Here is a 24,227-nt window from a genome sequence, read left to right as displayed (position 1 = left end):
GATTAGCCTGGGTTGATGAGTTTTGCTGCGCTCTGACTCGGTGGGTGTCACAGCTGCTCCTCACACCCCGCGTGGCAGTCCCTGGGTCAGCAGGCTACCGCAGCACTCCCACGCCAGGGCAGCTCCCAGGAGAGCAGTCTCAGTCTCCCTCCCCTCCCCCTCTGGATGCCCCACCATCCTGAGGTGACATGTGGGGGCGTGGTGTGCTGGGGGCGGTGCTTGGGGGAGTGGGTGTGGTGGGGTGCGGCTACTGTGGTGAGGTCACAGAGCCCCACTGTGCCGTGCTGTGATGTGCAGTGCTGTGCAGCAGGCACTGGTCCAGCAGTGCCAGCAGCGGCAGCAGCAGCAGCAGCAGCATGGTGCAGGCGCGGCGGGCCGTGGCCCCTGCCTGCCTCTTCCTCCTCCTGGTGGTCCTGCGAGCCTGGGACATCGGGGCTGCTCCGTGGCGAGTGCAGGGATTAGGTAGGCAGGCAGGCGAGGGCCAGCACCCAGGCCTGGATGTGTGGCGCAGCACCCACCACACCTCGGGGTGAGAGCAGGGCTGAGGTCATGGTGGGGCAGGGCTGGGAGAGCAGTAGGGCCGGGCTGGGCCGGGTGAGCCGTAGCCAGCTCCACGGGCAGCGGGAGGCAGACACCCTGCAGGGAGGTGCAGGGGGTTTTGGCCACTCCAGGGGCATTTTCCAAGTCTCTGCCAGGCATGCTGAGAAAGGAGAAGAGGAGGCTCTCCTGGCCCTGCAGTGCCATGCCCAGCTTTGGCCCCCTCGATCTGTCGGGGTCAGGTCTCCTTCTCGGTATGTGCAGAGCAGGCAGGTCAGGATGGTCAGGGCCGAGAGGAGATGAGTCATGGTCAGGCGAGCAGAGCCCCAGCTGAGTGGTGCGGGGTGCCCCATTTTCTGCAGAGAGCTCTCTGTGCCCGCTGCTCCCACGTGCACCCAGCCACCCGCACCCCACAGTGCGCCCAGCGCTGCCCCACACCCTCACACCCGCCTGGCACCACAGCCATGGTGGGGCCTCAGCAGCCTCCTCTCTCCACAGGCGCCTCTCCGCAGCTTCAGGAGCCCGGCCCGACACCAGCAGCTGCCCCTCACACCCACAAAGCCAGCCCGCCCGCCCCAGCACCTCTGAGGGCTGGACCCGGCACCAGCAGCCATCACCTGTGCCTGGAAAACCGGCCCGCCTGCCACAGAGCACCGCAGGGGGACGGGCTCGCCCGCCTGCACCCCAGCCTTCATGGCTGTCTCACTCAGCCAGCTGGCTGTCACGGGAGCAGCCCAGCACCCTCCAGCCCCCAGAGGAACAGAAGCCACCCCCCCGCCCACCAAGCCCATTGCCCCAGCCCTCCTCCAAGGGCCTGAGGCAGCCCCGCCAGGATATGGGTTTTGGGTGGGACAACAGACTCCCGACTGACAGCTTCAGGGGTCGACCATTATTTTCAGAATAATAGCAATAAATACAGATCAGTAGCACAATTGTTTGGGTCATAATGACAGCAAACCCAGGAATTGACCAATTCTGGGCCAAACTTCATATCGGGGCATGCAGGGATGCGGAAGCCCGCGGTGTCAGCAGGCGGGGAGCTGGGCATGGAAGCCACCAATGGCCTGGGGGAACCCAGCTTCCCTAGTGGGAGTGGCCTGCTAAATTGTGAGCCACAGAGGCACCAATGGGGTTCGTTAACAGGCCATCACCCCCATCTCTGCTCCCTGTGCCAGCTCTGTCCTGGGACAGTGATTTCTCCACAGCAAAGCTGGCAGGACTGAAAGCTGTTGCTGGTCCTCAACGATCCTTGGATCCTTGGAACCCCATTCACAGCCCCACAAACATGACGGCTCTGCGCTTGCCTAGCCCTCTATAGGTCCCAACACCCTCTTTCTCCCCCGCCCTCATTACAGCCAGAGCCCAGCTCGGCTTCACCAAGGCCAAGTCCTGCCTGACCAACCTAGTGGCCTTCTATGATGGAGTGACTACATCAGTGGACGAGGGAAGAGCTATGGATGTCATCTCTCTGGACATCTCTAAGACCTTTGACACGGTCCCCCACAATCTCCTTCTCTCTAAATTGGAAGGATATGGATTTGATGGGCGGAAAATTCGGTGGACAGCAAACTGGCAGGATGGTCGCATCCAGAGGGTAGTGGTCAATGGTTCGATGTCCAGATGGAGATCAGTGACGAGTGGCGTCCCTCAGGGGTCTGTACTGGGGCCAGTGCTGTTCAATATCTTCATCAATGACACAGAGAGCGGGATCGAGTGCACCCTCAGCAAGTTTGCAGCTGACACCAAGCTGAGCGGTGCACTTGACACGCCTGAGGGACGGGATGCCATCCAGAGGGACCTGGACAGGCTGGAGAGGTGGGCCTGTGGGAACCTCATGAGGTTCAACAAGGCCAAGTACAAGGTCCTGCACCTGGGTCGGGGCAATCCCCGGTATCAGTACAGGCTGGGGGATGAAGGGATTGAGTGCAGCCCTGCTGAGAAGGACGTGGGGGTACCGGTAGACAAAAAGCTGGACATGAGCCAGCAATGTGCTCTCAAAGCCCAGAAAGCCAACCGTACCCTGGGCTGCATCAAAAGCAGCGTGGCCAGCAGGGGGAGGGAGGGGATTCTGCCCCTCTGCTCTGCTCTGGTGAGACCCCACCTGGAGCACTGCCTCCACCTCTGGGGTCCTCAGCACAGAAAGGTCACAGACCTGTTGGAGCAGGTCCAGAGGAGGCCCCAAAAATGATCAGAGGGCTGGAACACCTCTGCTATGAGGAAAGGCTGAGAGAGCTGGGGTTGTTCAGCCAGGAGAAGAGAAGGCTCTTCAACAAGAAACCTTCTTGCAGCCTTTCAATACTTAAAAAAGGGCCTCCAAGAAAGATAGGGATAGTCTTTTTAGCAGGGCCTGTAGCGATAGGACAAGGGGTAATGGTTTTAAACTAAAAGAGGGGAGATTCAGACTAGACAGAAGGAAGAAATTTTTTACGATGAGAGTGGTGAAACACTGGAACGGGTTGCCCAGAGAGGTGGTTGATGCCCCATCCTTGGAAACGTTCAAGGCCAGGCTGGATGGGGCCAGAGCCCCATCAGCAACCTGATCTGGTTGAAGATGTCCCTGCCAATTGCAGGGGGGAGGGACTAGATGACCTTTAAAGGTCCCTTCCATCCCAAAGCATTCTATGATTCTACGATACATGTCTCTCTCAGCAGCTGATAATCAGAAGTAACCACATGTCATCACCAGCAAATCCACTAAGCGCATGGAAAAACAGCAGCATTGAATGCACTGGACTCGTGGCCTCTACTGGGTTCATGGGACATCAGCATTATGATAGCAGATCCATGAATGCTTCGGAAGGCTGCCACGTTCCTCTCTAAACTCATCCGCTGTTTGTTATGTGCCACAGGAATTCAAGCTACCACGCTGTGCTTCCCAGTCGCCATTCACTTCCAAAACCATCCAGCAGTCCACCTCACGTGTCTGAAAGTAAAACAGTGCTCTGATTTAGCCCTCTGTCTCTGAGGGGGTGAGGGTAATTCATTTTTAGGAGACACAGGCTGGGAATCAAAGGCTGGTGGTAAAAGGCTGGTTTAGGTTGTGAAGTCAGCGGGAGGTTTGCCTGTGTGTCAGTGAATCCAAGGTGTCGCTGGTTTTGTTCTGATGATGATACACACTCCTGCCATGGCTTCAAAGAAATAAAAAACCACTGATAAGTGGTTCATGAGAACTGTAGATGGCTCAGATTCTTCACTGACATTCTATGTCTTTTTTAAGGGTTAGGGATATGGTTATATCTTTACGGGACACTACCTAGAAATAAGAGATCTGTTGTGGATCGGTTGCGAAAAGATTTAAGGCAATGAATATTTGCTTTGGAAATTGCCCAAAGGGCAGGCAGTCACCTGGAAGATTTTCAGTTTGACTGCTTCTGCTTTTGCGCTATTTATTAGATAGCTAAGTTACACAGTGTTATCTATCATGTTTCAATAGGCTGTGAGCTATTTGTATTCTGAAGTTATTTTTAAAAGAATTGATGAATTGTATGCACTGTCATAATTGAGGAATACTGAATGAGGAGAGGTCAAGGCTGCCTTGGAGATAAATGCAAATCAGGTGGATGGCGTTTGATAGCCACTTAACATTAAAGGTGCTCCTCAGGAAGATGCCATCTGCTGATTTAACGGTATCTAAAAGGAGGTGCTCATGGCTTTGTAGCAGTAGCGTATTGAAAAAGTAAAATGTCACGAGGTTGCCGGTTTGACAAAGAGATGGACAGGAGACTTTACAGGGCTGGTCTAAACTGTAGCTAATCTCTCTCTGCCTTCTCCGAACAGGGCTGAGAGCACTTCTGGGAGTTTCTCTGTTTTTCCTGCAGTCACTTCTGTGAGGCAGTGGACTTCGGACCACATTTATTTCCCAAATAAAGTTTTAGCAAGGTTGTTCTCCTCAGGCTTTGACCTGCCTACAGGATACCTACAAAAGGTATGCCATTGTTTTACAGAGAGAAAGGGGAGAAAAAGAAAAGTGATTGTGCTACTTCTTCTTTGGTGGAAACACTTGGTTTATCTGTCCATCTTGCCTAGGTATACAGGGTGGGAGCCTAAGCTATGAGCCCAGCTCTCCCCTCTCCCATTTGGAGATGCACCTTCCCCTGCCCCATTGTAGGAAACCCAGGGATGGAGGCAGGGAGGGAGAGAGAGAGACCGACAGAGGCAGGCACGAAAGGGGAGGAGAAGGGATGGGAGGGTTAGAAGGAGAGGGGAGAGACCGCTCTGCAGCACTGGCAGGCATGTCCATGGGGACAGACGGACACTGGGGGCCTTGTTTTCCCCATGGTCACGTCTTGCTTCCCGTCTCCCAGTACCCTCCAGTTCCCTTAGTAGCTGCGGAGGGTGGGGGGAAGGACAGGACTCAGCAGGGGGTCTCTGTCCTGCTGTACTGCTTTTGGCTGGGATAGAGTTCACCACAGATTTGACCAGAGTGTATGAGAAGGAACTTATAATTGTGATAGCTGTTGAACAGTTGCTGGTTATGATATTGACTTAGTTTATCTGATCTGTGCCATGCTCCCTTTTTTGTTGTACATGTTACAGGCTGGTTTTGGCTTTTGCTGTTTGCTGTGCTCTGTAGCGCTTGGTGGTGCTTTCTCTGGCCGGTATATTATAAAAGTAGTGGCCTTGAGCTTAATCTGGTCTTTGAGCTCTGCACTGATGCCACTACTCTACTTTGGGAACCATCTCGTGGGGACAATCAACAATTACACTTTTCACCTTTTCTCCTCTGAGAGCTTTTTGGTGGAGGAAACACAGAATGGCACCTTCACCACCTTGCCCTGCGTGGCAGATGTTTTCTCCCTCGTTACAACAACTCTTCAGTATCTTGGACATCCTTGGGGAACCAAACTACTCCTATTGGTACTTCTCAAGACTAGTTTTTCAGCTTTTTCTAAAGTTAATCAACTATTTTGGAGCAACACCCAGGCCCTGAGGCAGTGTGGTTACAGGTTGCAAGGCATGTTGGAGAATATGGGCAGGTACCTAGAACGGTTGTCACCTTTGACGGTCTGGGACATCAACCCAAACAAGTGCAGGACCCTGATGAAGGGCGAGAATGTTTGAGAAAAGGGTGCCCTGGCCTTGGCTATGCCGAAGAGACACCGCTTGTCGCACTGTGCTGGGGCCTGGCCTCCACCTACTGAGCACAATTTAGCTGGTTTGGGCCAGGGGTGCTGTGAGGGACTAAATTATGATTATTATTACTGCTACTACTATTCCTATTTTTATTTCAATTATTAAACTGTTCTTATCTCAACCCACGAGATTTCTCACTTTCACCCTTCCAAGTCTCTGCCCCATCCCACTGGGGCGGGGGGAGTGAGCGAGCGGCTGTGTGGGGCTTAGTTGCTGGCTGGGGTTAAACCATGACACAGGTATATGCTGCCTTGATGTCCTTCTTCCAAAGTCCCCTCAGAAATGTCCCGGGGGTGATCTGGAGCTGTGAGCAGCCCTCACCCATGCAGCAGCCTCTCGACAGCAGAAGGACCCTGCCCTGCCCTGCTGGGGGTCGCCCCTTCCACCCACAGCTTCTCCCCGCAGTGCCGTGGGGAGCTCCCCAGGCAGGACGAGTGCTGACCCTGGAGGGTGGCAGAGTCCCTGCCCCAGCACACAGCCCCCTGGGGACATAGGGACCCTGCTTGGAAGGATAGCCCTGGGCACCCCTTCACACCCCTGCAGCCATCCCCAGGAGAAGGCAGCCATCGTGCCCTGTCCCTCTCACAGTGAAGCAGGGAATCCCTGCTCTGGAGCATGTCCTTCTCCTCTACACTAGAGAAACTGTGAGAGTCCTCTGGGAAGATCCTACAGGCTGTGGGATGCCTGAGTTTTAGGAGAACCCTCCAGGATACTCATCCACATTGTCCTGCAGCCAGAGACTTTCCACACAGAGGGCTGTGAAGATTTCTCCCCCAGTGAGCCCTCAGCATCCCCCCACTCAAGGCTGCCTTTAACCTTTCTCTGCCTCACACAGAGGCAGCGCACGTTCCTCCTCCACATGAAAATCCTCCCAGAAGGTCCCATAGGCGGTGGGATGTACCCGCTTTACGAGATCCCTCCAGGAACCACAGATGCTTTTCCCAGCAGCCAGAGACTTTCTGTGTAGAGGGTTGTGAAGGTTTCTCCCCCAGTCAGCTCTCTGCATCCTCTCACCCCACACGAACTTTAACGTCTTTCTGCCTCACTCTTAACCTCTTAACCTTAACCTCTTAACTTAACCTCTCTCTGCCTCACTCCTCTCCCTTTGGTGCCTGCAGGCAGTGCCCTCAGCCCTGCTGTGCTTTGCAGAGGAGCTGCTCCTGGGCAGAGCTGTCTCTCTGCAGTGCTGCCCACTTGCCAGGAGCTCCCTCTGTCCCAGGAGCCCAGCCCAGCTCAGCAGCAGAGGCCCAGCCCAAGGCACCACTTTGCCCCTCTGGGCTCCCTCCAGGTGTCCCTGGGGCTCCAGGGGAACCTGCTGGGAAACAGCCTGAAGGAATCATCGATGTTCCCTCCCTTAGCTTGGGAGAGACACTTACTCCCAGCAGTGCCATTTCTCCTCTCAGGAAAAAGATTTGGCCATGAAAATCACGTTGTCTTTTCCCATCATTACACAAGACACCCAGAGAGGGACAGGGAATGATCTCCTTTACCCCTGCTGAGGGAAGGGATTCAGCTGAGTCAGTCAAGGCATCTCCTTCTGGGTTTGTAGTCCTCGGGCTAGAAGGGGAGTAAACTTCATCCCATGCCTGCCACAACCCCACAGGTGGTGGGTTTCTTCTTGCCTCAGTTCATACAGGTGCACAAAATAGGGTCCTGCATGTGAGTTCCTTGTCTCAGCTCCCATGCTCATTACTGGGGGTGGAGGCCAGGAAGGAGTTGTTCACACACAAAAACCTGGTGACACTGGAGGTGCCAGAGGTGGTCAGGCAAAAATGCCAGGAGGCCTGCATGGAGGAGCAAGGACCTCCTGGCCAAACTCAGACATGAAAAGGAGCACAGAGAGGGTGGAAGCAGGGACAGGTAACCTGGGATGAATACAGAGAGACTGTCCAAGCATGCAGAGAGGCAATCTGGAAAACCAAAGCCCAAGTCGAACTGAATCTCATGAAGGATGTTAATGGCAACAGGAAGGGTTTCTGTACTGACAGAGCTGACAAAAGTTATGACAAAAGCTCTGAAAACAGTGGGTCCATTGCTGAAGGAGGTGGGAGACCTATTGACACAGGAGATGGGAAAGGCCATGGTACTGAATGCCGCCTTCACCTCCTCCTTTACTGGCAAGACAGGCCTTCAGCAATCCCAGGTCCCAGAGACCAGTGGGGAAAGTCAGGAGCCAGGCAGCAGTACCCCTGGTGCAAGAGGATCAGGTCAGGGAATACGTAAGCAAACTGGACATACCGAAGTCTCTGGGCCCTGATGGGATGCAGCCACGAGTGCTGAGGGAGGTAGCAGATGTCATTGCGAGGCCACTCTCAGTAATCTTTTACCGGTCATTGAAACTGGGGGAAGTGGCCGAAGACTGGAGGAAATCAAATGTCAGTCCTATCTTCAAGAAGAGCAAGAAGGAGGACCCAGGGAACTAGAGGCCACTCAGCCTCACCTCTCTCCCTGGCAAGGTGATAGAGCAGCGAATCCTGGAAACTGTATTTCCAGGCACATTGTACTGGTTTTGCCTGGCATGGAGATAATTTTCTTCATAGCAGCCCGTATGGTGCTATGTGTGGGATTTGTGACCAAAACAGTGTTGACAGCACCCCAATGTTGTAGCTATTGCTGAACTGGGTTTGCACAGCATCACGGCCTTCTCTGGTTCTCTCCCTTCCTCCCCAGCGAGTAAACTGTATTTGTGGATGAGGGAAGAGCAGGGGACGTCATTTAGCAAGGCAAAGCTTCACACTGGGACCAAAGGGGTGAAGTTGAGCTGGGGAAAACAGGGTGGTGGGAGGGAGGCCTTCCATGGGGAAGGAGATAAGGTCTTCCACCAGCCCCACGCTTCTTCCACCCTCAGCCTTTGCAGCTGCCCATGCCTGGCCTGCCCACTTACCTTTGCCACTGTCACGTTTGTACAAGGCCCCCACACATCTTGGCACAGCCAGTGCGAGCTGGCCTCCACCAAACCTGGAGCCCACGGGGCCTTGGAGGCAGGGAGGGGCCAGGTCCCCTCTGCCTGAGGCTGGGCACAGCTTTTCCCTGGGAACCTCCCTGAGGAGCCTCCTCCTGTGTGTCAGCCTGGGGCCTGGCACCGCTGCCACAGGGACAAGGGCTGGGGGGCAAGGCAGGGCTGAAGTAGCTCAGCTGGGAGAGCGTTAGACTGAAGATCTAAAGGTCCCTGGTTCAACCCCGGGCTTCAGCAATCATTTTCTCCCTTACATATTTGCAAAGCCCATCTGCCTTCTTCCAGCCTGCCCCAGCCCTGCTTGCTCCTTCACCTCTTGCCAGAGCACCATCGCAGCTCTGTAGCTGTAGATCTGTGGCTTAGAAGGAGCCTTCCTCCAGCACCAACAGTCCCCAGCCCCTCCCTGGGCAGGACTCGCCCTTCAGTGCTCCTCTGGGGTGGTCTCCAGCTGTCCCTCCTTCCCTGCTCCACAGGGATGGAGATCTCTCCTCTGCGGGGTCTCTGCAAAGACCCTGTCTCTCTCCTCTTTCTCATTCTCAGTGGTGCACAGACTGGTCCCATCCTCACACACCTCCTTCACCCTGGCCCCATTTCCCAGACCAGAGGCCATCATCCCCGCAGTCCCAGGGAGATGCACTCCCTGGAGCTGAGGCCTGAATGGCAGCATCCTCCCTCCGGAGGGAGCTCTGTCCCACTAAGACCTCTGATGTGCCCAGGACAGCTGACAAAGCTGTGCTGAGGATCATCCGCTGTAGCGCATGGGCACCAGTGTTGTTCAGTCACACGCTGACCTGAGCAGTTTGTTGGCCCCCCTCACTCCCATGCTGCAATGACTGATGAAACACCTATGTGCTCCTCTCTGGGCATCAGCAGGGAGATACACAGCACAGGGGGATCCCTCTGGGGCCCCACATCAACAGCCCTCTGCATCAGCTCCTCCCTGCTGCAAGGGCACAAGTCAGGACAGAAATGCGAGCACTGGCTCCCCTGGGGTCTAGCACGGAAGGTGACCAAATCTAATACTGTGTCTTCACAACAGCCCCAGATCAACCACTCAACGTCATTTTTACTCTCCAGATTTACCGTCTTCTGCATGTCCTGGCATCGCACGAGCTTCTCTGTTCTCCATCCCCTCAGCACCTATGGACCCAGGGCCAATAGCACAAGTGTCTCAACTGTCCCCACTTTCCTTACCCAAAGGTAAGGGTTCCTTACCTGTGTCCCCTCCACCGCATGCCCTGGGCTGCCATCAGAGCCCGGGGGCACCTCAGCCCAGGGAGGGCATTTCCCTCAGCCTGTTGCTCTGCTCCTGCTCTGGAGCTGGGGACAGATGTGACACAGAGGGCTGTAGCCCTGGGGGGCAGGGGAGGCTCAAGGGAAGGGCTTTGCTCCTCTCCATCAAAGCACCCCAGGGTGGGCCAGAGCGTGGGAGCAGTGCCTGCAGCAAAAGCCTCCTTCTGCCCCATTGCCCTGCAGAGACGTGGAGGGGCAGTGCTCTGTCGCACAGCCCTGTGCCAGGATCAGGCCCCAGTGGAGAGGCAGTCCGGACTTCCCCCATCTCAGGAGGGTTCAAATGCTCTTTTCTGCACACCTGAGCAGAGAGAGCCTGCTTCATAGCATTTTGGGCTTGAACAATCTGGCCCTGCAGGCTGGGTCTGTGCTCTGGAGCAATGCAGGATCAGCACTGTGCCCCAGATCTGGGCTTGCTCCTGCAGCTCCCGAGGACCTCCCCGAGGGTGTGACAGTGAGACCCCAACCCTCTGCACTGCTGCCCCACGCTGGGCAGAGCACGGTTGTGGGACGTCCACAGGAGAGCAGTGTTTCCAGGGTGAGACCCCCAAGGGGATGGGTGACACACATGGACACTGCAAACACAGCCCCATCCCATGGGAAACCCCCAGCAGGGCAGGCTCCAGCCCTGCATCTCCACAGGGAGAGATGGGCCCAGGGCTGGGGATGGAGGGGCTGGCTTGGGACTGGGAGCTGCCAGCAGGAAAGCTCTAGGGACCAGGGCAGAGGGGTGTGTGAGCCTGGGCTCCCCCTGGGCCACCCCCAGGGTCACCCCAGGGGTGGAGGAGCTCCCAGTAGGGAATGGGGCAACACTGCCGTGGGAGAGGAAAGAGCAACTGGGGAACCCCGAGGTGAAGAGATGGACACTCATGGGACCTTGGAGAGAGACATTTTGGCTGGAAACTGAGGCTGGTAGGGTGGAAATGTCCCCAGGGACCATGGGCTCTTGCAGCCCCACAATCTGACCCCGAGACTGCTGTCCCTGAGACGTGCCCCTTCCCCACCACCATGTCCTTGTGCTCTGCTCCTCCTGATCAGCCTCAGGGAGACACCCCGACACCTGGCCAGGCAAGCACCAGCTGTGGCTCAAACCCCTAAAGGCTTTTAATAAGAACAAAAATGGAGGCACGATGCAAAAACAGGGGAATAAAAATAGAGGAAATGCCCGGCTGTTTCTGCTGCCCGTGGGAAAAGGGAGACGGTTCCCTGGTGCTCACGGCTCTCCCAGCTGCACAGACCTCTCCTCCCTCCTGGCTGCACCCAGCTGCATGGCAGGGACGGGCTCTCCTGGCGCGGGGCTCAGGGACTGTTGTGCACTGAGCTCCACTGGCACAGCCTGTGTGTCCTCAGGGGGATGTGCCAGAGACACCTCTTCAGCATCGTCATAGCCTGTGCTCTCTGGGGACAGGGACCAGGCATCTCCCTCAGCTCCAGGGGCCCCAGCACGTCTCTGGGAGCACACGTTTGCCCCTGCAAGCAGCAAGGCAGCCATTGCTCGTTCGCCGCATGGGGTGGTCCTCCTGCTCTGTACATCACCTTCCTCCCTTCTCCTCACCAGTCCGGAGATGTTCAACTCCCTCTCCCACCCCTGGAACCCCAAGGAAAATTCCTGGTGCATTTTCCCCCATCCCAGGAGGTTGAGCTCTCAGTACAGCAACGATTCATCTGGCACCAGGGATGGCAGCCCAGGAACCAGCAGTGCTCTCTTTCTCTCTCACCTCCAGGTGCATCCCTGGGCCCTGCTGCCTCCTCTCGTGCCCTGGCCATTTCCCAGCCTCCCTGCCCAGGGGCACGATCATCCCCAGGCTCAGAAACCTCCCTGGCATCATCATAGCCATCCGCCGGGTCACCTCCAGGCAGGACAGGGACGTCTGAAAGGAGAGGGGAGCTGGTGACAGGGAGAAGATACATTTGCAGAGCAGAGGATGGGAGGATGCGCAGGGACATGGGGCTCAGACACCGGTGTTGGCAGCACCACAGGAGACCCCCCCCCATGTCCTCCCCAGTTCCGACGGTGACACTCAGTGACACCGCTGTTCTTCACATGTCTGCAGGGAGGAGAGATCCACTCCTTCCCGCACCCTATTACCTGCTGCTGATCCCGGACCATCCCCCTCCTTGCTGTCCCCGGGGTAGGGCTGCAGCTTGGTCAGGGACCCCTCTGAAGAGGAGCCTGGAGAGAGGTGCAGCGGCTGTTAGGGGAGTGCGCTCTGCTGACCAGGCTTGTGGTCAGTGCTGCTGGGGACAGGGGACCCCCAGAGGCAGGGCTGAGTGGGGAGAAGAGCTCAGGACTCACCCTGCTCCCCTGGGACAAACCCTGTCTCAAAGGGGCTCCCAGAGCTGCCCCGGGACAGCCCCTTCCCTCCCCCCTCAGGTGTCCCATAGGGGTGCAGGGACAGGCAGAGAGGGGCTGTCCCCAGCTGGGACGGGAAGAACTGGTGGGGAGGAAGCTCCTCTCTTGGGCCCAGGACCTGGCTGCTCTCCCCACAGCCCCCACAGCCCCAGCACTGCAGGGACCATGGGCCAGGGGACTGCAGAGGTCAGCCATGGGTGGGGGGTGAGGGGAAAGAGCCTGGCAGATGTGCCCCCCAGGAGGAACCCACACCCACCTGAGCCTCTGAACCTCGCCTGCTTCTCCCACACCGGGCTGTAACCGATCTCCTCATACACGGCCTCAGGGAAGGGCTCCCAAACTCTCCCAGAGCCTGTGGACAGCAGCAGGGCTGGCCTAGGGATAGGCAGAGACGGGACAGGATCCTGCTCTGCTCCCCCAGCTTTGGTCCTCTGGGCCAGCAAAAGGCTATCGCCAGAGCACAGCCCTGCTGTGCTGTCTGGTCACTGCTACCACTTCCTCAGTGAGGGCAATGTCCCCATGGACGTGGCCTGGGGCAGTGATACCCTCACACCATCCCCTCAGAAACAGCCCCTGTGCCCCTCTGGCCCCTGGGTCAGGTCCCTCATGCTGAGCTTGGAGCAGCTCCCGCCTTTCCTCTCCCCTTTCTGCCCCATAGATCCATAGCATGGCCCCTTCCCTGCTGGGGGGAGGTCAGGGTTACACAGGAGAACATCCTCAGGGCCTGCAACCATGGGGATCGGCCCTGCTGCCCCGCGTTCCTCCTGGCATCTCCCCTGCCCCACAGCCCCCTCCAGGGCTGCCCAGAGAGCTGCCAGTGTGATGTCCTCCTCTGTCTCACCTCTGCTCCCATCTCCTCCAGCCTAGCTCTGCCATTTCTGTCCTTGCCCCATCCCTACCTCCCCCCATGTCTGGACTCTCTCTGCCCCTTGCTGCTGGTGGCCCATGGTCAGGCAGTCAAGGAGGCGGTGCATGGGAATGAAGGCAGCACACACCCTTATCCCCCCAGCTCTGCCTGTGCCACTCACTCACACCTCACAGCACCCCTGGCCTTGCCAGGAGGCATCTTTCCCCACCACCCACCTCCGTGCCCAGCCCTGGCGCTTCGCACTTGCCGGGCCAGGAGGGCCAGGACAAGGCAGCGAAGGGCCCCCAGGATGATGCAGATGATGACAGGCAATGAGACTCTCCCGCTGGAGGACGGACGGCCCCGGCTGGGATCTGCATGGCAGGAGCACAAAAAGGGCAGCACCAGGCCTGGGAGAGGTGGGGGGCTGGGACACCCCAGTCCTGACCCCCATTACACCAGGGGTAGATGACCCCAGGAGTGAGTCATGAGGAAGATCCCACCCTGATGGGGAAATCACAGACCTCCCCAACCCCCGCACCCCACTGCTATCCCAGTGCCTCCTCCTGGGAGTTTCACATCCTGGCAAGGAGCCCCTTCCCTCCCGCCATGGGTCACAGCTGGCCCTGAGAAGACCCAGCACCAGCAGGGAGGACAGGTTACCTGGTCGGGGGGTTGGTGCTGCTGTCCTGGGTGCAGCTGCAGAAGAGGAGAAGGAGAGCTGGGCTGAGAGGGTGGGTGTGCAGGTACCAGGGAGCCTCCTCTCTCATACACCGTGTGTGCAGATGTGTGCATGTATTCCTGACACATCCCACCCAAATTGCCCCTCGTGCGAAACTGGTCAGGGTGGCCAGGACAGAGCCCAGGGCCCTGCTCTGGGTATTGGGCAGGGTGGCGCAGGGAGCCCAGGAGATGCCCCTGGGGGCTGCAGGGCCCTGCAGGCAGAAGCCAGAGGACATCCAGCCCCACAGAGGCTGCTGCCCACTTGGCACCAGGCTCCCAGGCTGCACAAGGACGGCCTTGCTCTCAGGAGCTCTGCCAAGAGCTCCATCAAGGGTCCCAGCCCTGCCGCTCACCTGAGCAGCGCACGGCAGCATCCTCCTTGTGCCGGCAGGCACCGCTGTCCCCAGGCCGAGCCCAGCAGTCCTGCAGAGATGGCTCTGTCCCCCGGCACTCCACCTGCTCCAGCCAGATGGGGCCCGTCCCCTCCCCAAACGCAGCCTCGCCCAGGGCAGACACCGCGGGGCCATAGCCCAGCTGCCTGCAGGCCACCTCGGCATCCTGCATGTCCCAGGAGTCGTCGCACACCGTCCCCCAGGAGCCGCGGTGCCAGACCTCCACTCTGCCCGAGCACCCACTCTCGCCTCCCACGGCACGAATCTTCTCCCTGTCTGGAGAAGGCAGAGACCTCCCAGGGCACCGGGACAGCAGGCAGAGCCCTGCCAGGCCAGAGGGGCATGCAGAGGAGCAGCTACCTGTGCAGCTCGTGGAGTTTGGGCACACGGTCCCCAGGGCCGCGGGTGTTTCTGGCCGTCTCCCTGCAGAAGGAAATCCTGTTGTGAAGGGGCTGCTGAAGGGGGTCGTGCAGCAGAGCGTGGGGCTGAGCTCTGCTCACGCCTCCCCGTGCCGCCTCGCTCACGGCAGCAGCTGAACCCCAGTCATTCAGGGGACACGCATGGCAATGTGGGGGACCCTGACTGCTCAGCCCCAGAGGGACCCTGGTTCACAGAGCAGCAGGAGGGTGTCCATGGAGGGGACGCTCCTTGGAGCCCTGGCTGGGCTCTCCTGAGACCTCGCCTGCAGACACCTCTGCCTGCCCCGGGCACTGCTGGGAGCCCGGCTGGCAACTGCTGGGGAATGTGTGGGGCTCTGAGAGCTGAAGTCCCATTTGTGCCACCATAAGCAGCAGGGTCTGGCCCGTAAAGTCAAAGCCTCTGTGGGCCCTGTCTCTGCGCTTGACTGTGCCCAGCAGGGAGCAGGAGCTGGGGGGATGCTGGTGCCCAGGGAGCTCCGAATTACCATTGCAGGTGATATGGGTCTCGTCTCGCAGGTCATCACACGACTGTGGGTCCCAGGGAGCAGAAGGACACTGCCAGAAGGAGCTGTTTCTCTCCCCACACTCCACGCGATCCAGCCAGGTGAGGCCAGACACCCTACCATAGGGCAGGCGTGTTTCCAGGGTCCCTCCATCCCCACAGCCCAGCTCCTTGCATGCCAGCGACACTGTTCTGGGAGTCATTGAGTTGGAGCAAACGGTCCCCCATGTGCCATTGTAGAACACCTGCAGGCGCCCGGAGCAGCTGGTGCTGTTGTGCAGCCTCAGGGCCATGAAATCTGGGAGGAAAGAGCCCAGAGGGGAACAGGCTGGTCTGGGGCTATGGGAGCAGAGGACCCTCTTCACCCCCCAGGCCCTCAGCCAGGCAGAGGCACGGCCAGCAAGTCACCCTTTTGCCAGGGGCAGAGAGAAGTCCCTGACGGACAGACACCCATGCCCTCCGCGCTAACCCTTGGGGACAGCTCAGCTTACAAGGGGCCCCCAGCGGGACCGAGGGGGTTTGTGCATGGGTGTCCCCAGGACAGGCTCAGGCAGGGGCTCAGAGGCAGCCAGGGACAGCCTCGGCTGTTGCTGGCTCTCCCCTTGTCCTGGTCTCCCCAGGCACTGGGCTCCCACCACAGCTCCCAGCACAGACCTGAGCAGACGACTCCTGCGTCCTCTTTGTGCCTGCAGTCATGCTGCCCCCAGGACCCTGCCGGGCAGTCCCAGAGAGCAGCTTCGGCCCCGGAGCAGTTCACGCTGTCCAGCCATATCTGACCAGAGCCTTCCCCAAACCGAGCGGAGCCAACCGCCTGCACCGCCCCTCCGCAGCCCAGCTGCTGGCAAACGACGGTGGCATCAGACAGGTCCCAGCCGTCATCGCAGACAGTCCCCCAGCTGCCCTGGTGGTAGATCTCCACTCTGCCAGCACAGCGCCCGGGCCCGTTCACCAGCCGGACCTGCCGGCTCCCTGCAGCAGGAAGAAACCCCAGCTGCCATCAGGGGCCGGCTGCCCACCCAGCCCAGAGCCTGGGGGGCCTGTGCAGTGCCACTCACCCCAGCAAACGACCCCCACGTCCTCTGCAATCCCTGCTGCCAGCGCGCTCATGGGCAGGGAGGTGTTGCAGAGGGTCAGGTTGGCCTCGTGCCCTGCGCACCGGACCCCTCGCAGCCCCACGGGACCCGTCCCTCTCTGAGGCTTCGGGGGGTTGTAGGCTCTCTCTGCCTCTCCGCACTGCAGCTGCCGGCACACCACGCTGGCCTCCTGCATGTCCCACTGCTCATCCAGGACTCGGCCCCACGTCCCGCGCTGCAAGATCTCCACTCGCCCGTCGCACCGGCTCCCTCCACCCACCAGCCGCAGGGCTGTGGAGCTGCCTGGGCCTGGGGAGAGCAGCCATGCCCCAGCCCTCAGCAGCACCAGACAGCCCACAAACCTGCAGCACCTCTCCAGGCTCTCCAACCCTCACAACCCCCTGCAGCTCACCCGCCTGCCCCCAGCCCTCTGCGGTCAGCTTCAGGAGCAGCTTTCCACAGGCTTGCTTCCCCAGTCCCTGAGCCTTCCTGAGCAAGACCCTCTCTTTGCTCTTGGTGGGGCAGAGCCACCCAACACGGCCCTGCTGAGGCAGATGGGGCAGCTCCTGCAGGAGGGAGCAGCAGCCGGCGGTGGCCTGGGGACAGGCAGCCCCAGGACAAGCCTTGCCCCACCTCAGCGCTGGCCTTGGCACTGCTGAGCCATGGGGCAGAGCACACACACCTCTGCCCCTCTGCATCCCTGGGGATCTGGGCCTGGGAGCCTGTGTCCCTGGCAGGGAGCAGAGCAAGGGGGGCCTTTCCGATCAAACAGGAGAAGTTTGGGCCTGATCCCCTGTGTGGGGCAGAGATTCCTGGTGAAGCTAGGGTTTCTTTCGTCAGAAATTCACCCTGCTGCTACCATGAGGTCCTCTGCTTTGGGTGGCCATGTCACACCCAAGGGACAAATGGAGTTAACACAGCGTTGTCCCAGCACTCACCTGAGCAAATGACAGCAGCATCGTTCTCATGGGAGCACGGTGAGGCCCCCAGGGCGGTCACTGGGCACTGTCCCAGGTGGGCTTCAGTCCCATCACAGTGGAATGAGTCTCTCCAGACAGGTCCCGTGCCTCTCCCAAAATGCCCTCCTCTGGGAATGGACTCAGCAAACCCGCAGTCGAGGTGACGACAGAGAACATGGGCGTCCGAGAGATCCCAGCGGGAGGCACAGAGGGTGCCCCAGGTCCCCAGCACATAGACTTCCACCCTCCCCTCACACACCGTGCTGCCGTTCACCAGCCTGAACCCTGTGTCATCGGGAACAGAGAAGGATGAGACAGGGCAGAATTGTGCTCTCGCTTCCTCAGGAGCTGGAGGAGCAGCCAAATGGAGGAAAGCCTGTCTTTCTCCTCCTTCTGCACAATTTTAAGGCTGCAGACAACCACATCACCCCTTCTGTCCTCACACCCAGCACAGCATGGCACTGTCCCGGCCCTGCTCCCCTTGACCCCAGCACACCCCCAGATATGGAACACCCCACCCTCAGTCCTTACGGGTACAGGTGACACCAGCGGCGTTCGTGTGGGTGCAGGGCTGGTCTCTGCGGGATCCCCTGGGGCAGAACATGAGGAAGGATTCATTCCCCACACACTGCAGCTCTCCATCCCACATGGCACCAACACCTTCTCCAAAGTCAGCTGCCCTGGGCACAGACAGGGCTGCGCCACACTGCAACTCCCCGCAGACCACGTCGGCAGCTTTGGGACCAAAGTCTGAGTCACAGACAGGTTTCCACTGGTTCCCATCGCGGATCTCCACGCGTCCTGAGCAAGGGCTCTCCCCTCCGACCAGCCGGACAAATCCTGGAGCAAAGTCCCCGGAGAGTTCCCAGAGCCCTCTGGCAGTTACATGCCCACGTCCCACCTGGGCTGCAAGGTGGCCACAGGCACAGAGCCCCACGACCCTCCCAGCAGCTCCCAGGGGCTGCTGATGGCACAAACACACCAGGGACACCCTGCCGCTCCTCAGCCATCAGCACAGCACTTGTGGCCTTGCTTCTCTCCCAAACCCCCAGCCGTAGGCACTGCTCAGACCAACTGCTGCCATTTTGGAGACCCTGGGCTTCCTGGCAGCACTGCGAGCACTTGGGGCCCAGGGAGACTGGCCAAGGCACTGTTGGCTGCTGCAGCCTGATCTGCCCACTGAGCTCAGGGCCTGGCTGAGGAACCCTTGGAATTCCCAGTAACGCACCCTTCCCTCAGGGCAGTGTCAGGCTGTTGGGGCACTGCTGTTATAGATGGGCCATTTCACGGGTACAGCTATGGCACAGCTCTATGTACAGTCAGTGTCTGTCCCAGCCCCCCACTCTGGCACCTGCTGAGGGACGGGGTCCTCAGCCAGGGCCAGAGTGCACTGCCAGGCACGCCCATCCCCATCAACGGCCAGGCAGAGGGCAGGAGAGCGGGCAGAGGGGCAGCCCTGGGCTGACACGAGCCCCCGGTGCAAGGACAGGCACCGAGGACAGTGCAAGTGCTGGCAAAGCCCCTGGGGCACAGGGCAGCCGGGGCTGGGGCAGGCAGGAGAGGCTGGGCAGCGGGTCACCACTGACAGCACGGGGCCATGTCCACGTGGGCTGGCTCTCGCGGGGTGACCCTGGGAGAGGAATGGGGTGCCATGTGCCCCCCTGCTCCTCTGCTCAAGGCCAGCGCTTTCCCCCTCTGAGCAGCCCCTTTGCTTAGGCCGAGGGACTCATGCCTGCCAGGAGGCACAACCCAAAAGTCCCCGGCCACTCTGTGCCCTTCCCTGGGGCTTTGGGTGGTCGCATGAGCCACTCTCGGTTCCTCTGGCATGGGGGGACCTGGCCCCTGGCAATGCCAGACAGGTCCTGGCTGAATGGAACGAGAAAGATGGGCACCAACAGACACCAAGGGGCAGGGAGGGGGTTTCACCTGAGCCCCAGGCACCAATGGAGGGTGGGCTGAGCCACGTAAGGGACCAGGAAGGGTGTGCGCACCCAGGGTGGGCTCTCACGGGGCTTTCCTCAGGCACTGGCAAGAGCAACAACATATGTCCCAGCTCAGCAGTGCAACCGCCCATACTGGGCCCTGATCTGGTGTCTGCTCATTTCTTCCTGAGGGCACAGCCAGTTGCCTCCCTGCATCCTGGCCTCAAAGGTGCGGAAAGGGCTGACCCCTTACCTGAACACGTCACTCCAGCATCCAAACGGTGATCACAGTTGTGTTTACCCCATCCACTGTGTGTGCAGTCAGACAGGGCAGACTCGGTGCCACCACAGGCAACATCATCCATCCAAATGGGGCCAGATCCTGGCCCAAAGTGTCCATACGTTGGGGCTCTGACAGCAGACCCACAGCCCAGCTGCTTACAAACCACTGCAGCATCGTCCATACCCCAGGAGTCACGACACACAGTCCCCCACTGGCCCTGGTGTTTCACCTCCACTCTCCCAGCACAGCGCCCGCCGCCAGCCTCCAGCCTCACCTCCGCAGCCCCTTCAAACACCAAAACACGGGACCGGTCAGGAGAGGGCCGAGCCCCAGGCTGCAGCTCTGGGAGTCGAGTCACAGCACCAGGCTGGGAGCCCTCTCCTCTCTGAGCTGTCCCTGGGGAAGTGTGGGGGTCCCTCCTCTCCCCATGGGCTGTGCAGGCTGCAGGGGGCAACTCCAGCCCTGCTGGGCCATTCACTGCCCCACAGCCCTTGGCACCTCCTCTCACTCCAACAGCCCCCTGCCCATGCCCACCCACACACCGTGCCCCCAGGCCCTGCACAGGGCACCATCTCCTCCCCAGCCAAGCACACCCTGGAAAGCCCCATGCCCCCAGGCCCACGGCTTCCCCTGCCCACCACCTGCCCTGCCACCACCCAAACCCACACCACCCCCAGGGCTTTCCATGTCTTCAGGGAGCACCAAGATCAACCCAAGGGTCCCCCCAACCCATGTGCCCACCTCACCCCAGGCATCAGACCAGCTCCTGTTCTTGGCCGGGGTCGCAACTGCCTTCCTGGGGTCGGGGTTCCCCTGCACCCTGGGGCACTGAGCAGCACACAAACCCTCCGGGGCACCCTGGAGATTGGCTGTGCCCTGGGGATCGCTGAATGCTGCCATCACCACCTGGGCCACTGCCAGCCTCAGGGGCACAGAACTGGGGAACAAGGGGTCCCAAAAGGTTCACCCAGGATGGGGGTGTCCATAAATGCAGCCAGGCACAGGCTGCCTTAAACAGAGAGAGGCACAGGGAAAGGCACAAGGTCCATGGACCTGAGCACCTTCTGACCCTTGTCTCAGCGGAGCCTGGAAAGAAACCCCATTCCGAAAGGGATCCCGATGACCCCACTGGTACCCGCTGGCCCTGGGCTGTGAGACAAGGGAACCAGCACTTACCCCTGCACAGCTGCACCCAGAGGAGCAGCCACAGCAGCCGAGGGGACAGGAGTGCCTCCATCCCCATCCTGAGCCTCCTGCCCTGCTGGCACAGCCCTGCTGCGCCCCACTCCCTGCCACGGCTCCTGGGGACTCACGGGGACAACGATGATGGGAGGGTAATATATCTCTGCAGATGCCCACCCAGCTGCAGGAGGAGCCAATCAAAGCAGCAGCAGCACCTTTTGAGACGTTATCGGGAGCTATCTCCCCTCCGACACAGCCCAGCCCTCCAATGAACTTCTCCAGCGCCATTCATGACCATATATGAGGGACATATGTGTCCCGCTACAGGTGTCATGGTTGCTACGTCAGGGAATCATCATGGGAGAAGCTGAGCGTGGAGGGGAAATGAGTCCGTCACCCCTTGCACCCTGCTGTGGGGACTGGGAGCACTGAGTATCTTCTACGGTGGGCCTATCCAAGAACCCAAGGTGTGAGCGTCCAGCTTCCCCCGACACATGGGAAGCACGGAGCTGGGACTGCACTGGGGTCTGTGTCAGGATGGGAAGGAAAGAGCCCCTGCCCCTGCTACAGACCCCACTGTGCTGGGAGCAGCAGCTGGGCAAGGGCCTTGGGCAGGGGAAGAGCTCCATCCCAGGAGGGCTGGCTCGCCCGTCCCTCCCTGCACAGCCCCACCCTGGGTCCCTCGCAGGAGCCCGAGCTGGGCCATGGCCTTGCCCTGGCAGCAGACCTGCAGCCCAGAGGCTCCGTCAGGCCCCTGACTCTCAGCCTGTCCCCGAGGGGCCGTTCTTCCCCACAGGCGCATCGGGAGCTGGAGCCTGCAGGTGCACAAACCACAGCCCCCGTGGCCTCGCAGCGCTCCCCGCGCTCCCCCTGCAGTGCAGCGCCCGGGCAGGAAGTCTGTGGTTTCCTCCTGGCACCGTGCCCAGGCACATCCCTGCGGTGCCCCCGAGCCACCCCCACCCCGACTGCTCCAGCCAGGGCTGCAGGGGCTGCTCCTTCGGCCTCGCAGACACGGGGCCGGGCAGCTCCCGGCCCCCGGCATGCCCCGCTGATGCACACGGCCGCTCTGCACCGAGCCCCACGGCCACGCGGTGCCATCGGTGACGGGACCTCAGACATTCCTCCTGCCACAGCTGTGTGCTTCTGAGTTATAGTGACGGTGACCTCACACCCTCCTACAGCCACCACTGGGTGCTCAGCAGTTATAGTGACGGTGACCTCACACCCTGCTACAGCCACCACTGGGTGCTCAGCAGTTATAGTGATGGTGACCTCACACCCTCCTACAGCCACCACTGGGTGCTCAGCAGTTAGAGTGACGGTGACCTCACACCCTCCTGCTGCCATCGCTGTCTGCTCAAGAGTTACACTGTCACACGGGTGTGGGTGCTGTCCACGGGCTTCTGCTGCTGATGGTTCTTCCAAAAAGCCATGTTTGGGTGGGGTCTAAATACTATTTTGATGACATCAGAAGCACCCACACAAGCCCTATGCCTGCTCTTGGCCTATAAGCTGTTCCAGTACCGGGGCAATCACAAGCTCATACACAAGCCATGTGCATGCTCCTGGCCTATCCTTCAGTCAGCCACAGGTGATGTCATATCATCTAAACCTGCCATGTGCCTGCTTCTGGCCTATCAGGTATTCGGGCACCAATGACCCAACACCTACACAAACACCTACACAAGCTATTTTTTTGCTCCTAACCTATCAGCTACTCAGGCACCAGTGTCACCACAGCAACTTACACCAGCCATGGCCCTGCTCCTGGCCTATCAACTACCAGGGCAGCAGTGACTTCACAGGCACTTACACAACCCATGGGCCTCTTCCTGGCCCATCAGCTCATCGGTCACAAATGACCTTGCAAACACCTACACAAGAGAGGCGCTTACTCCTGGCCTACCAGCTTCTCAGGCACCTGTGACCTGAAGATGTCCAGCACAAGACATGTTTCTCCTGGCCTACCAGCTACTCAGGCACCACTGACATCACAAAGGCCTTCACATGCCATGTGCCAGCTCCTGGCCTATCATCTCCTCAGGCATGACTGACCTCATAAACACTTACACAATCCATAGGCCTGCTCCAGGCCTACTAGCTCCTCAGGCAGGAGTGACCTCAGAAGCACAGACACAAGCCATGGGCCTGCTCCTGGCCTAGCAGCTACTCAGGCAGCAGAGACCTCACAACAAGCTGCACATGCCATCAGTCAGCCCCTGGCCTGTTGTCTGAGAGTGACCTCACAAGTACGTTTCTGCCCATTTGCCATGTACTTGCCGTTGAGGTACTCAGACTCCAGTGACGTCACAAGCACATACCAACCTATTTGCTGTGTGCTCGTGTGGTGGAGTGACCTCAGCCGACAGCTAAACCCCCAACCAGTCACTTGCTCACTCCCTCCAAGCAGGATGGGGGAGACAACTGGAAGGGCAAAACCTAGCAAGAAAAACCATTAGCCGAGATAAACACCGTTTAATAAGTGGAGGGGAAAAAAGGAAAGGAAACAAGCGATGGAGAAGCAATCACTCACACCAGCAGACCGATGCCCAGGCAGTCTCCAAGCAATGGCTACTTTGGAGAAACTCCCCTCCAAGACTTAGTGCTTAACAAGACGCCATATGCCATGGAATAGCTCTTTGGTCTATTTGGGTCAGCTCTCCTGACTTTGTCCCATCCCAGCCTCTTGCCCATCCCCAGCCCTTGGGTACGTTCCATCTTTTCCACGCCCCACGACCTTTGGGGCACCCCTCTGCCCTCCTGAAGCCCGCCCCCCCCCCCCCCCCCGACCTGTCAGGGCTTGCTCTGCAGCCTGGGAAAGTGGGGGACCCCCACCTGGCCTCTTCCTTTTGTTTCTCTTCACATTTAAACTTTAAGTGCTCACTCCATTTGCTCTTACTAAAAAAAGGTTTTATCCATTTTATACTATGTTTTTATGCTATATATATTGACTTTCTATAGCTTTATAAATGTTTACATATACATACAAAATTCTATACTTAAATACATATACAGAAGTATATATATATAAAAATACTGTACCTATTTAGAAATAAATAAAAGATGTATTTGTACATATTCGTACATGTATTTATAAATATATATTATATAAATGTATATATCTTTGTATCTGAGCACTTCCTGGACCAAAAGAAGGTGGGCAGCCAATCACAGGGCTGCCTGAGAACATGTGGCTATGAAGGTGTGATGAAATGGCTGTCAGCCAATCTCAATGCAGCATGAAAAGACGTGGGGAATGAGGCTGGCAGAAGTGGCAGCCTCCCTGTAGGAAATGACAGGGGGCTTCCTTTGGGACGTGCCCCTGGGGACACTGGGACGGGTGGCCGGTCCTGCCAGCCAATCACAGGGGCTGCCTGAGAACACACGGGTGTGTGCTTCCAGGCTGCACCACCTTCCTCACCAAAATAATTGCAGAAACACCTCCAACAACAAAAAATCCCCCCTTAAACTCCAAAACACCCTAGGAAAAGAGGATGAGGAGAGAGAGGCAAGGGTTAAAGGAATAAAACCCTCAGAGTTCCTGCATCTGGTCAATGTGACGGATACACTTGACTCCGAGCCGCACTTTGGTTCAGGCTGACGCAGCAGCAACAGCCCTCATGTCCTTGGTGTGAACGTGTGAGCTGGAAAGCCGC

General features: G+C 58.8%; 1 protein-coding gene across 1 annotated transcript in view; it reads right to left on the bottom strand.

Annotated features, from left to right (window-relative positions):
- Positions 1 to 24,227, bottom strand: part of LOC309603350 (scavenger receptor cysteine-rich domain-containing protein SCART1-like) — a gene marked incomplete at both ends in the record, with an annotated part of 51,918 nt that overhangs the window by 23,952 nt on the left and 3,739 nt on the right. Inside the window, 4 exons of the mRNA XM_082338219.1 lie at positions 15,136 to 15,450; positions 15,807 to 16,121; positions 16,208 to 16,528; positions 17,164 to 17,469. Coding sequence (XP_082194345.1) covers positions 15,136 to 15,450; positions 15,807 to 16,121; positions 16,208 to 16,528; positions 17,164 to 17,469 — 1,257 coding nt within the window. The remainder of the gene's footprint in view (positions 1 to 15,135; positions 15,451 to 15,806; positions 16,122 to 16,207; positions 16,529 to 17,163; positions 17,470 to 24,227) is intronic.

This window comes from Platalea leucorodia (genome assembly GCF_965183815.1).
Source record: "Platalea leucorodia genome assembly, contig: HAP1_HAP1_SCAFFOLD_59, whole genome shotgun sequence".
NCBI lineage: Eukaryota > Metazoa > Chordata > Aves > Pelecaniformes > Threskiornithidae > Platalea > Platalea leucorodia.
The sequence above is the reverse complement of the archived record's forward strand: the minus strand, read 5'-3'. Positions and strand labels throughout refer to the sequence as shown.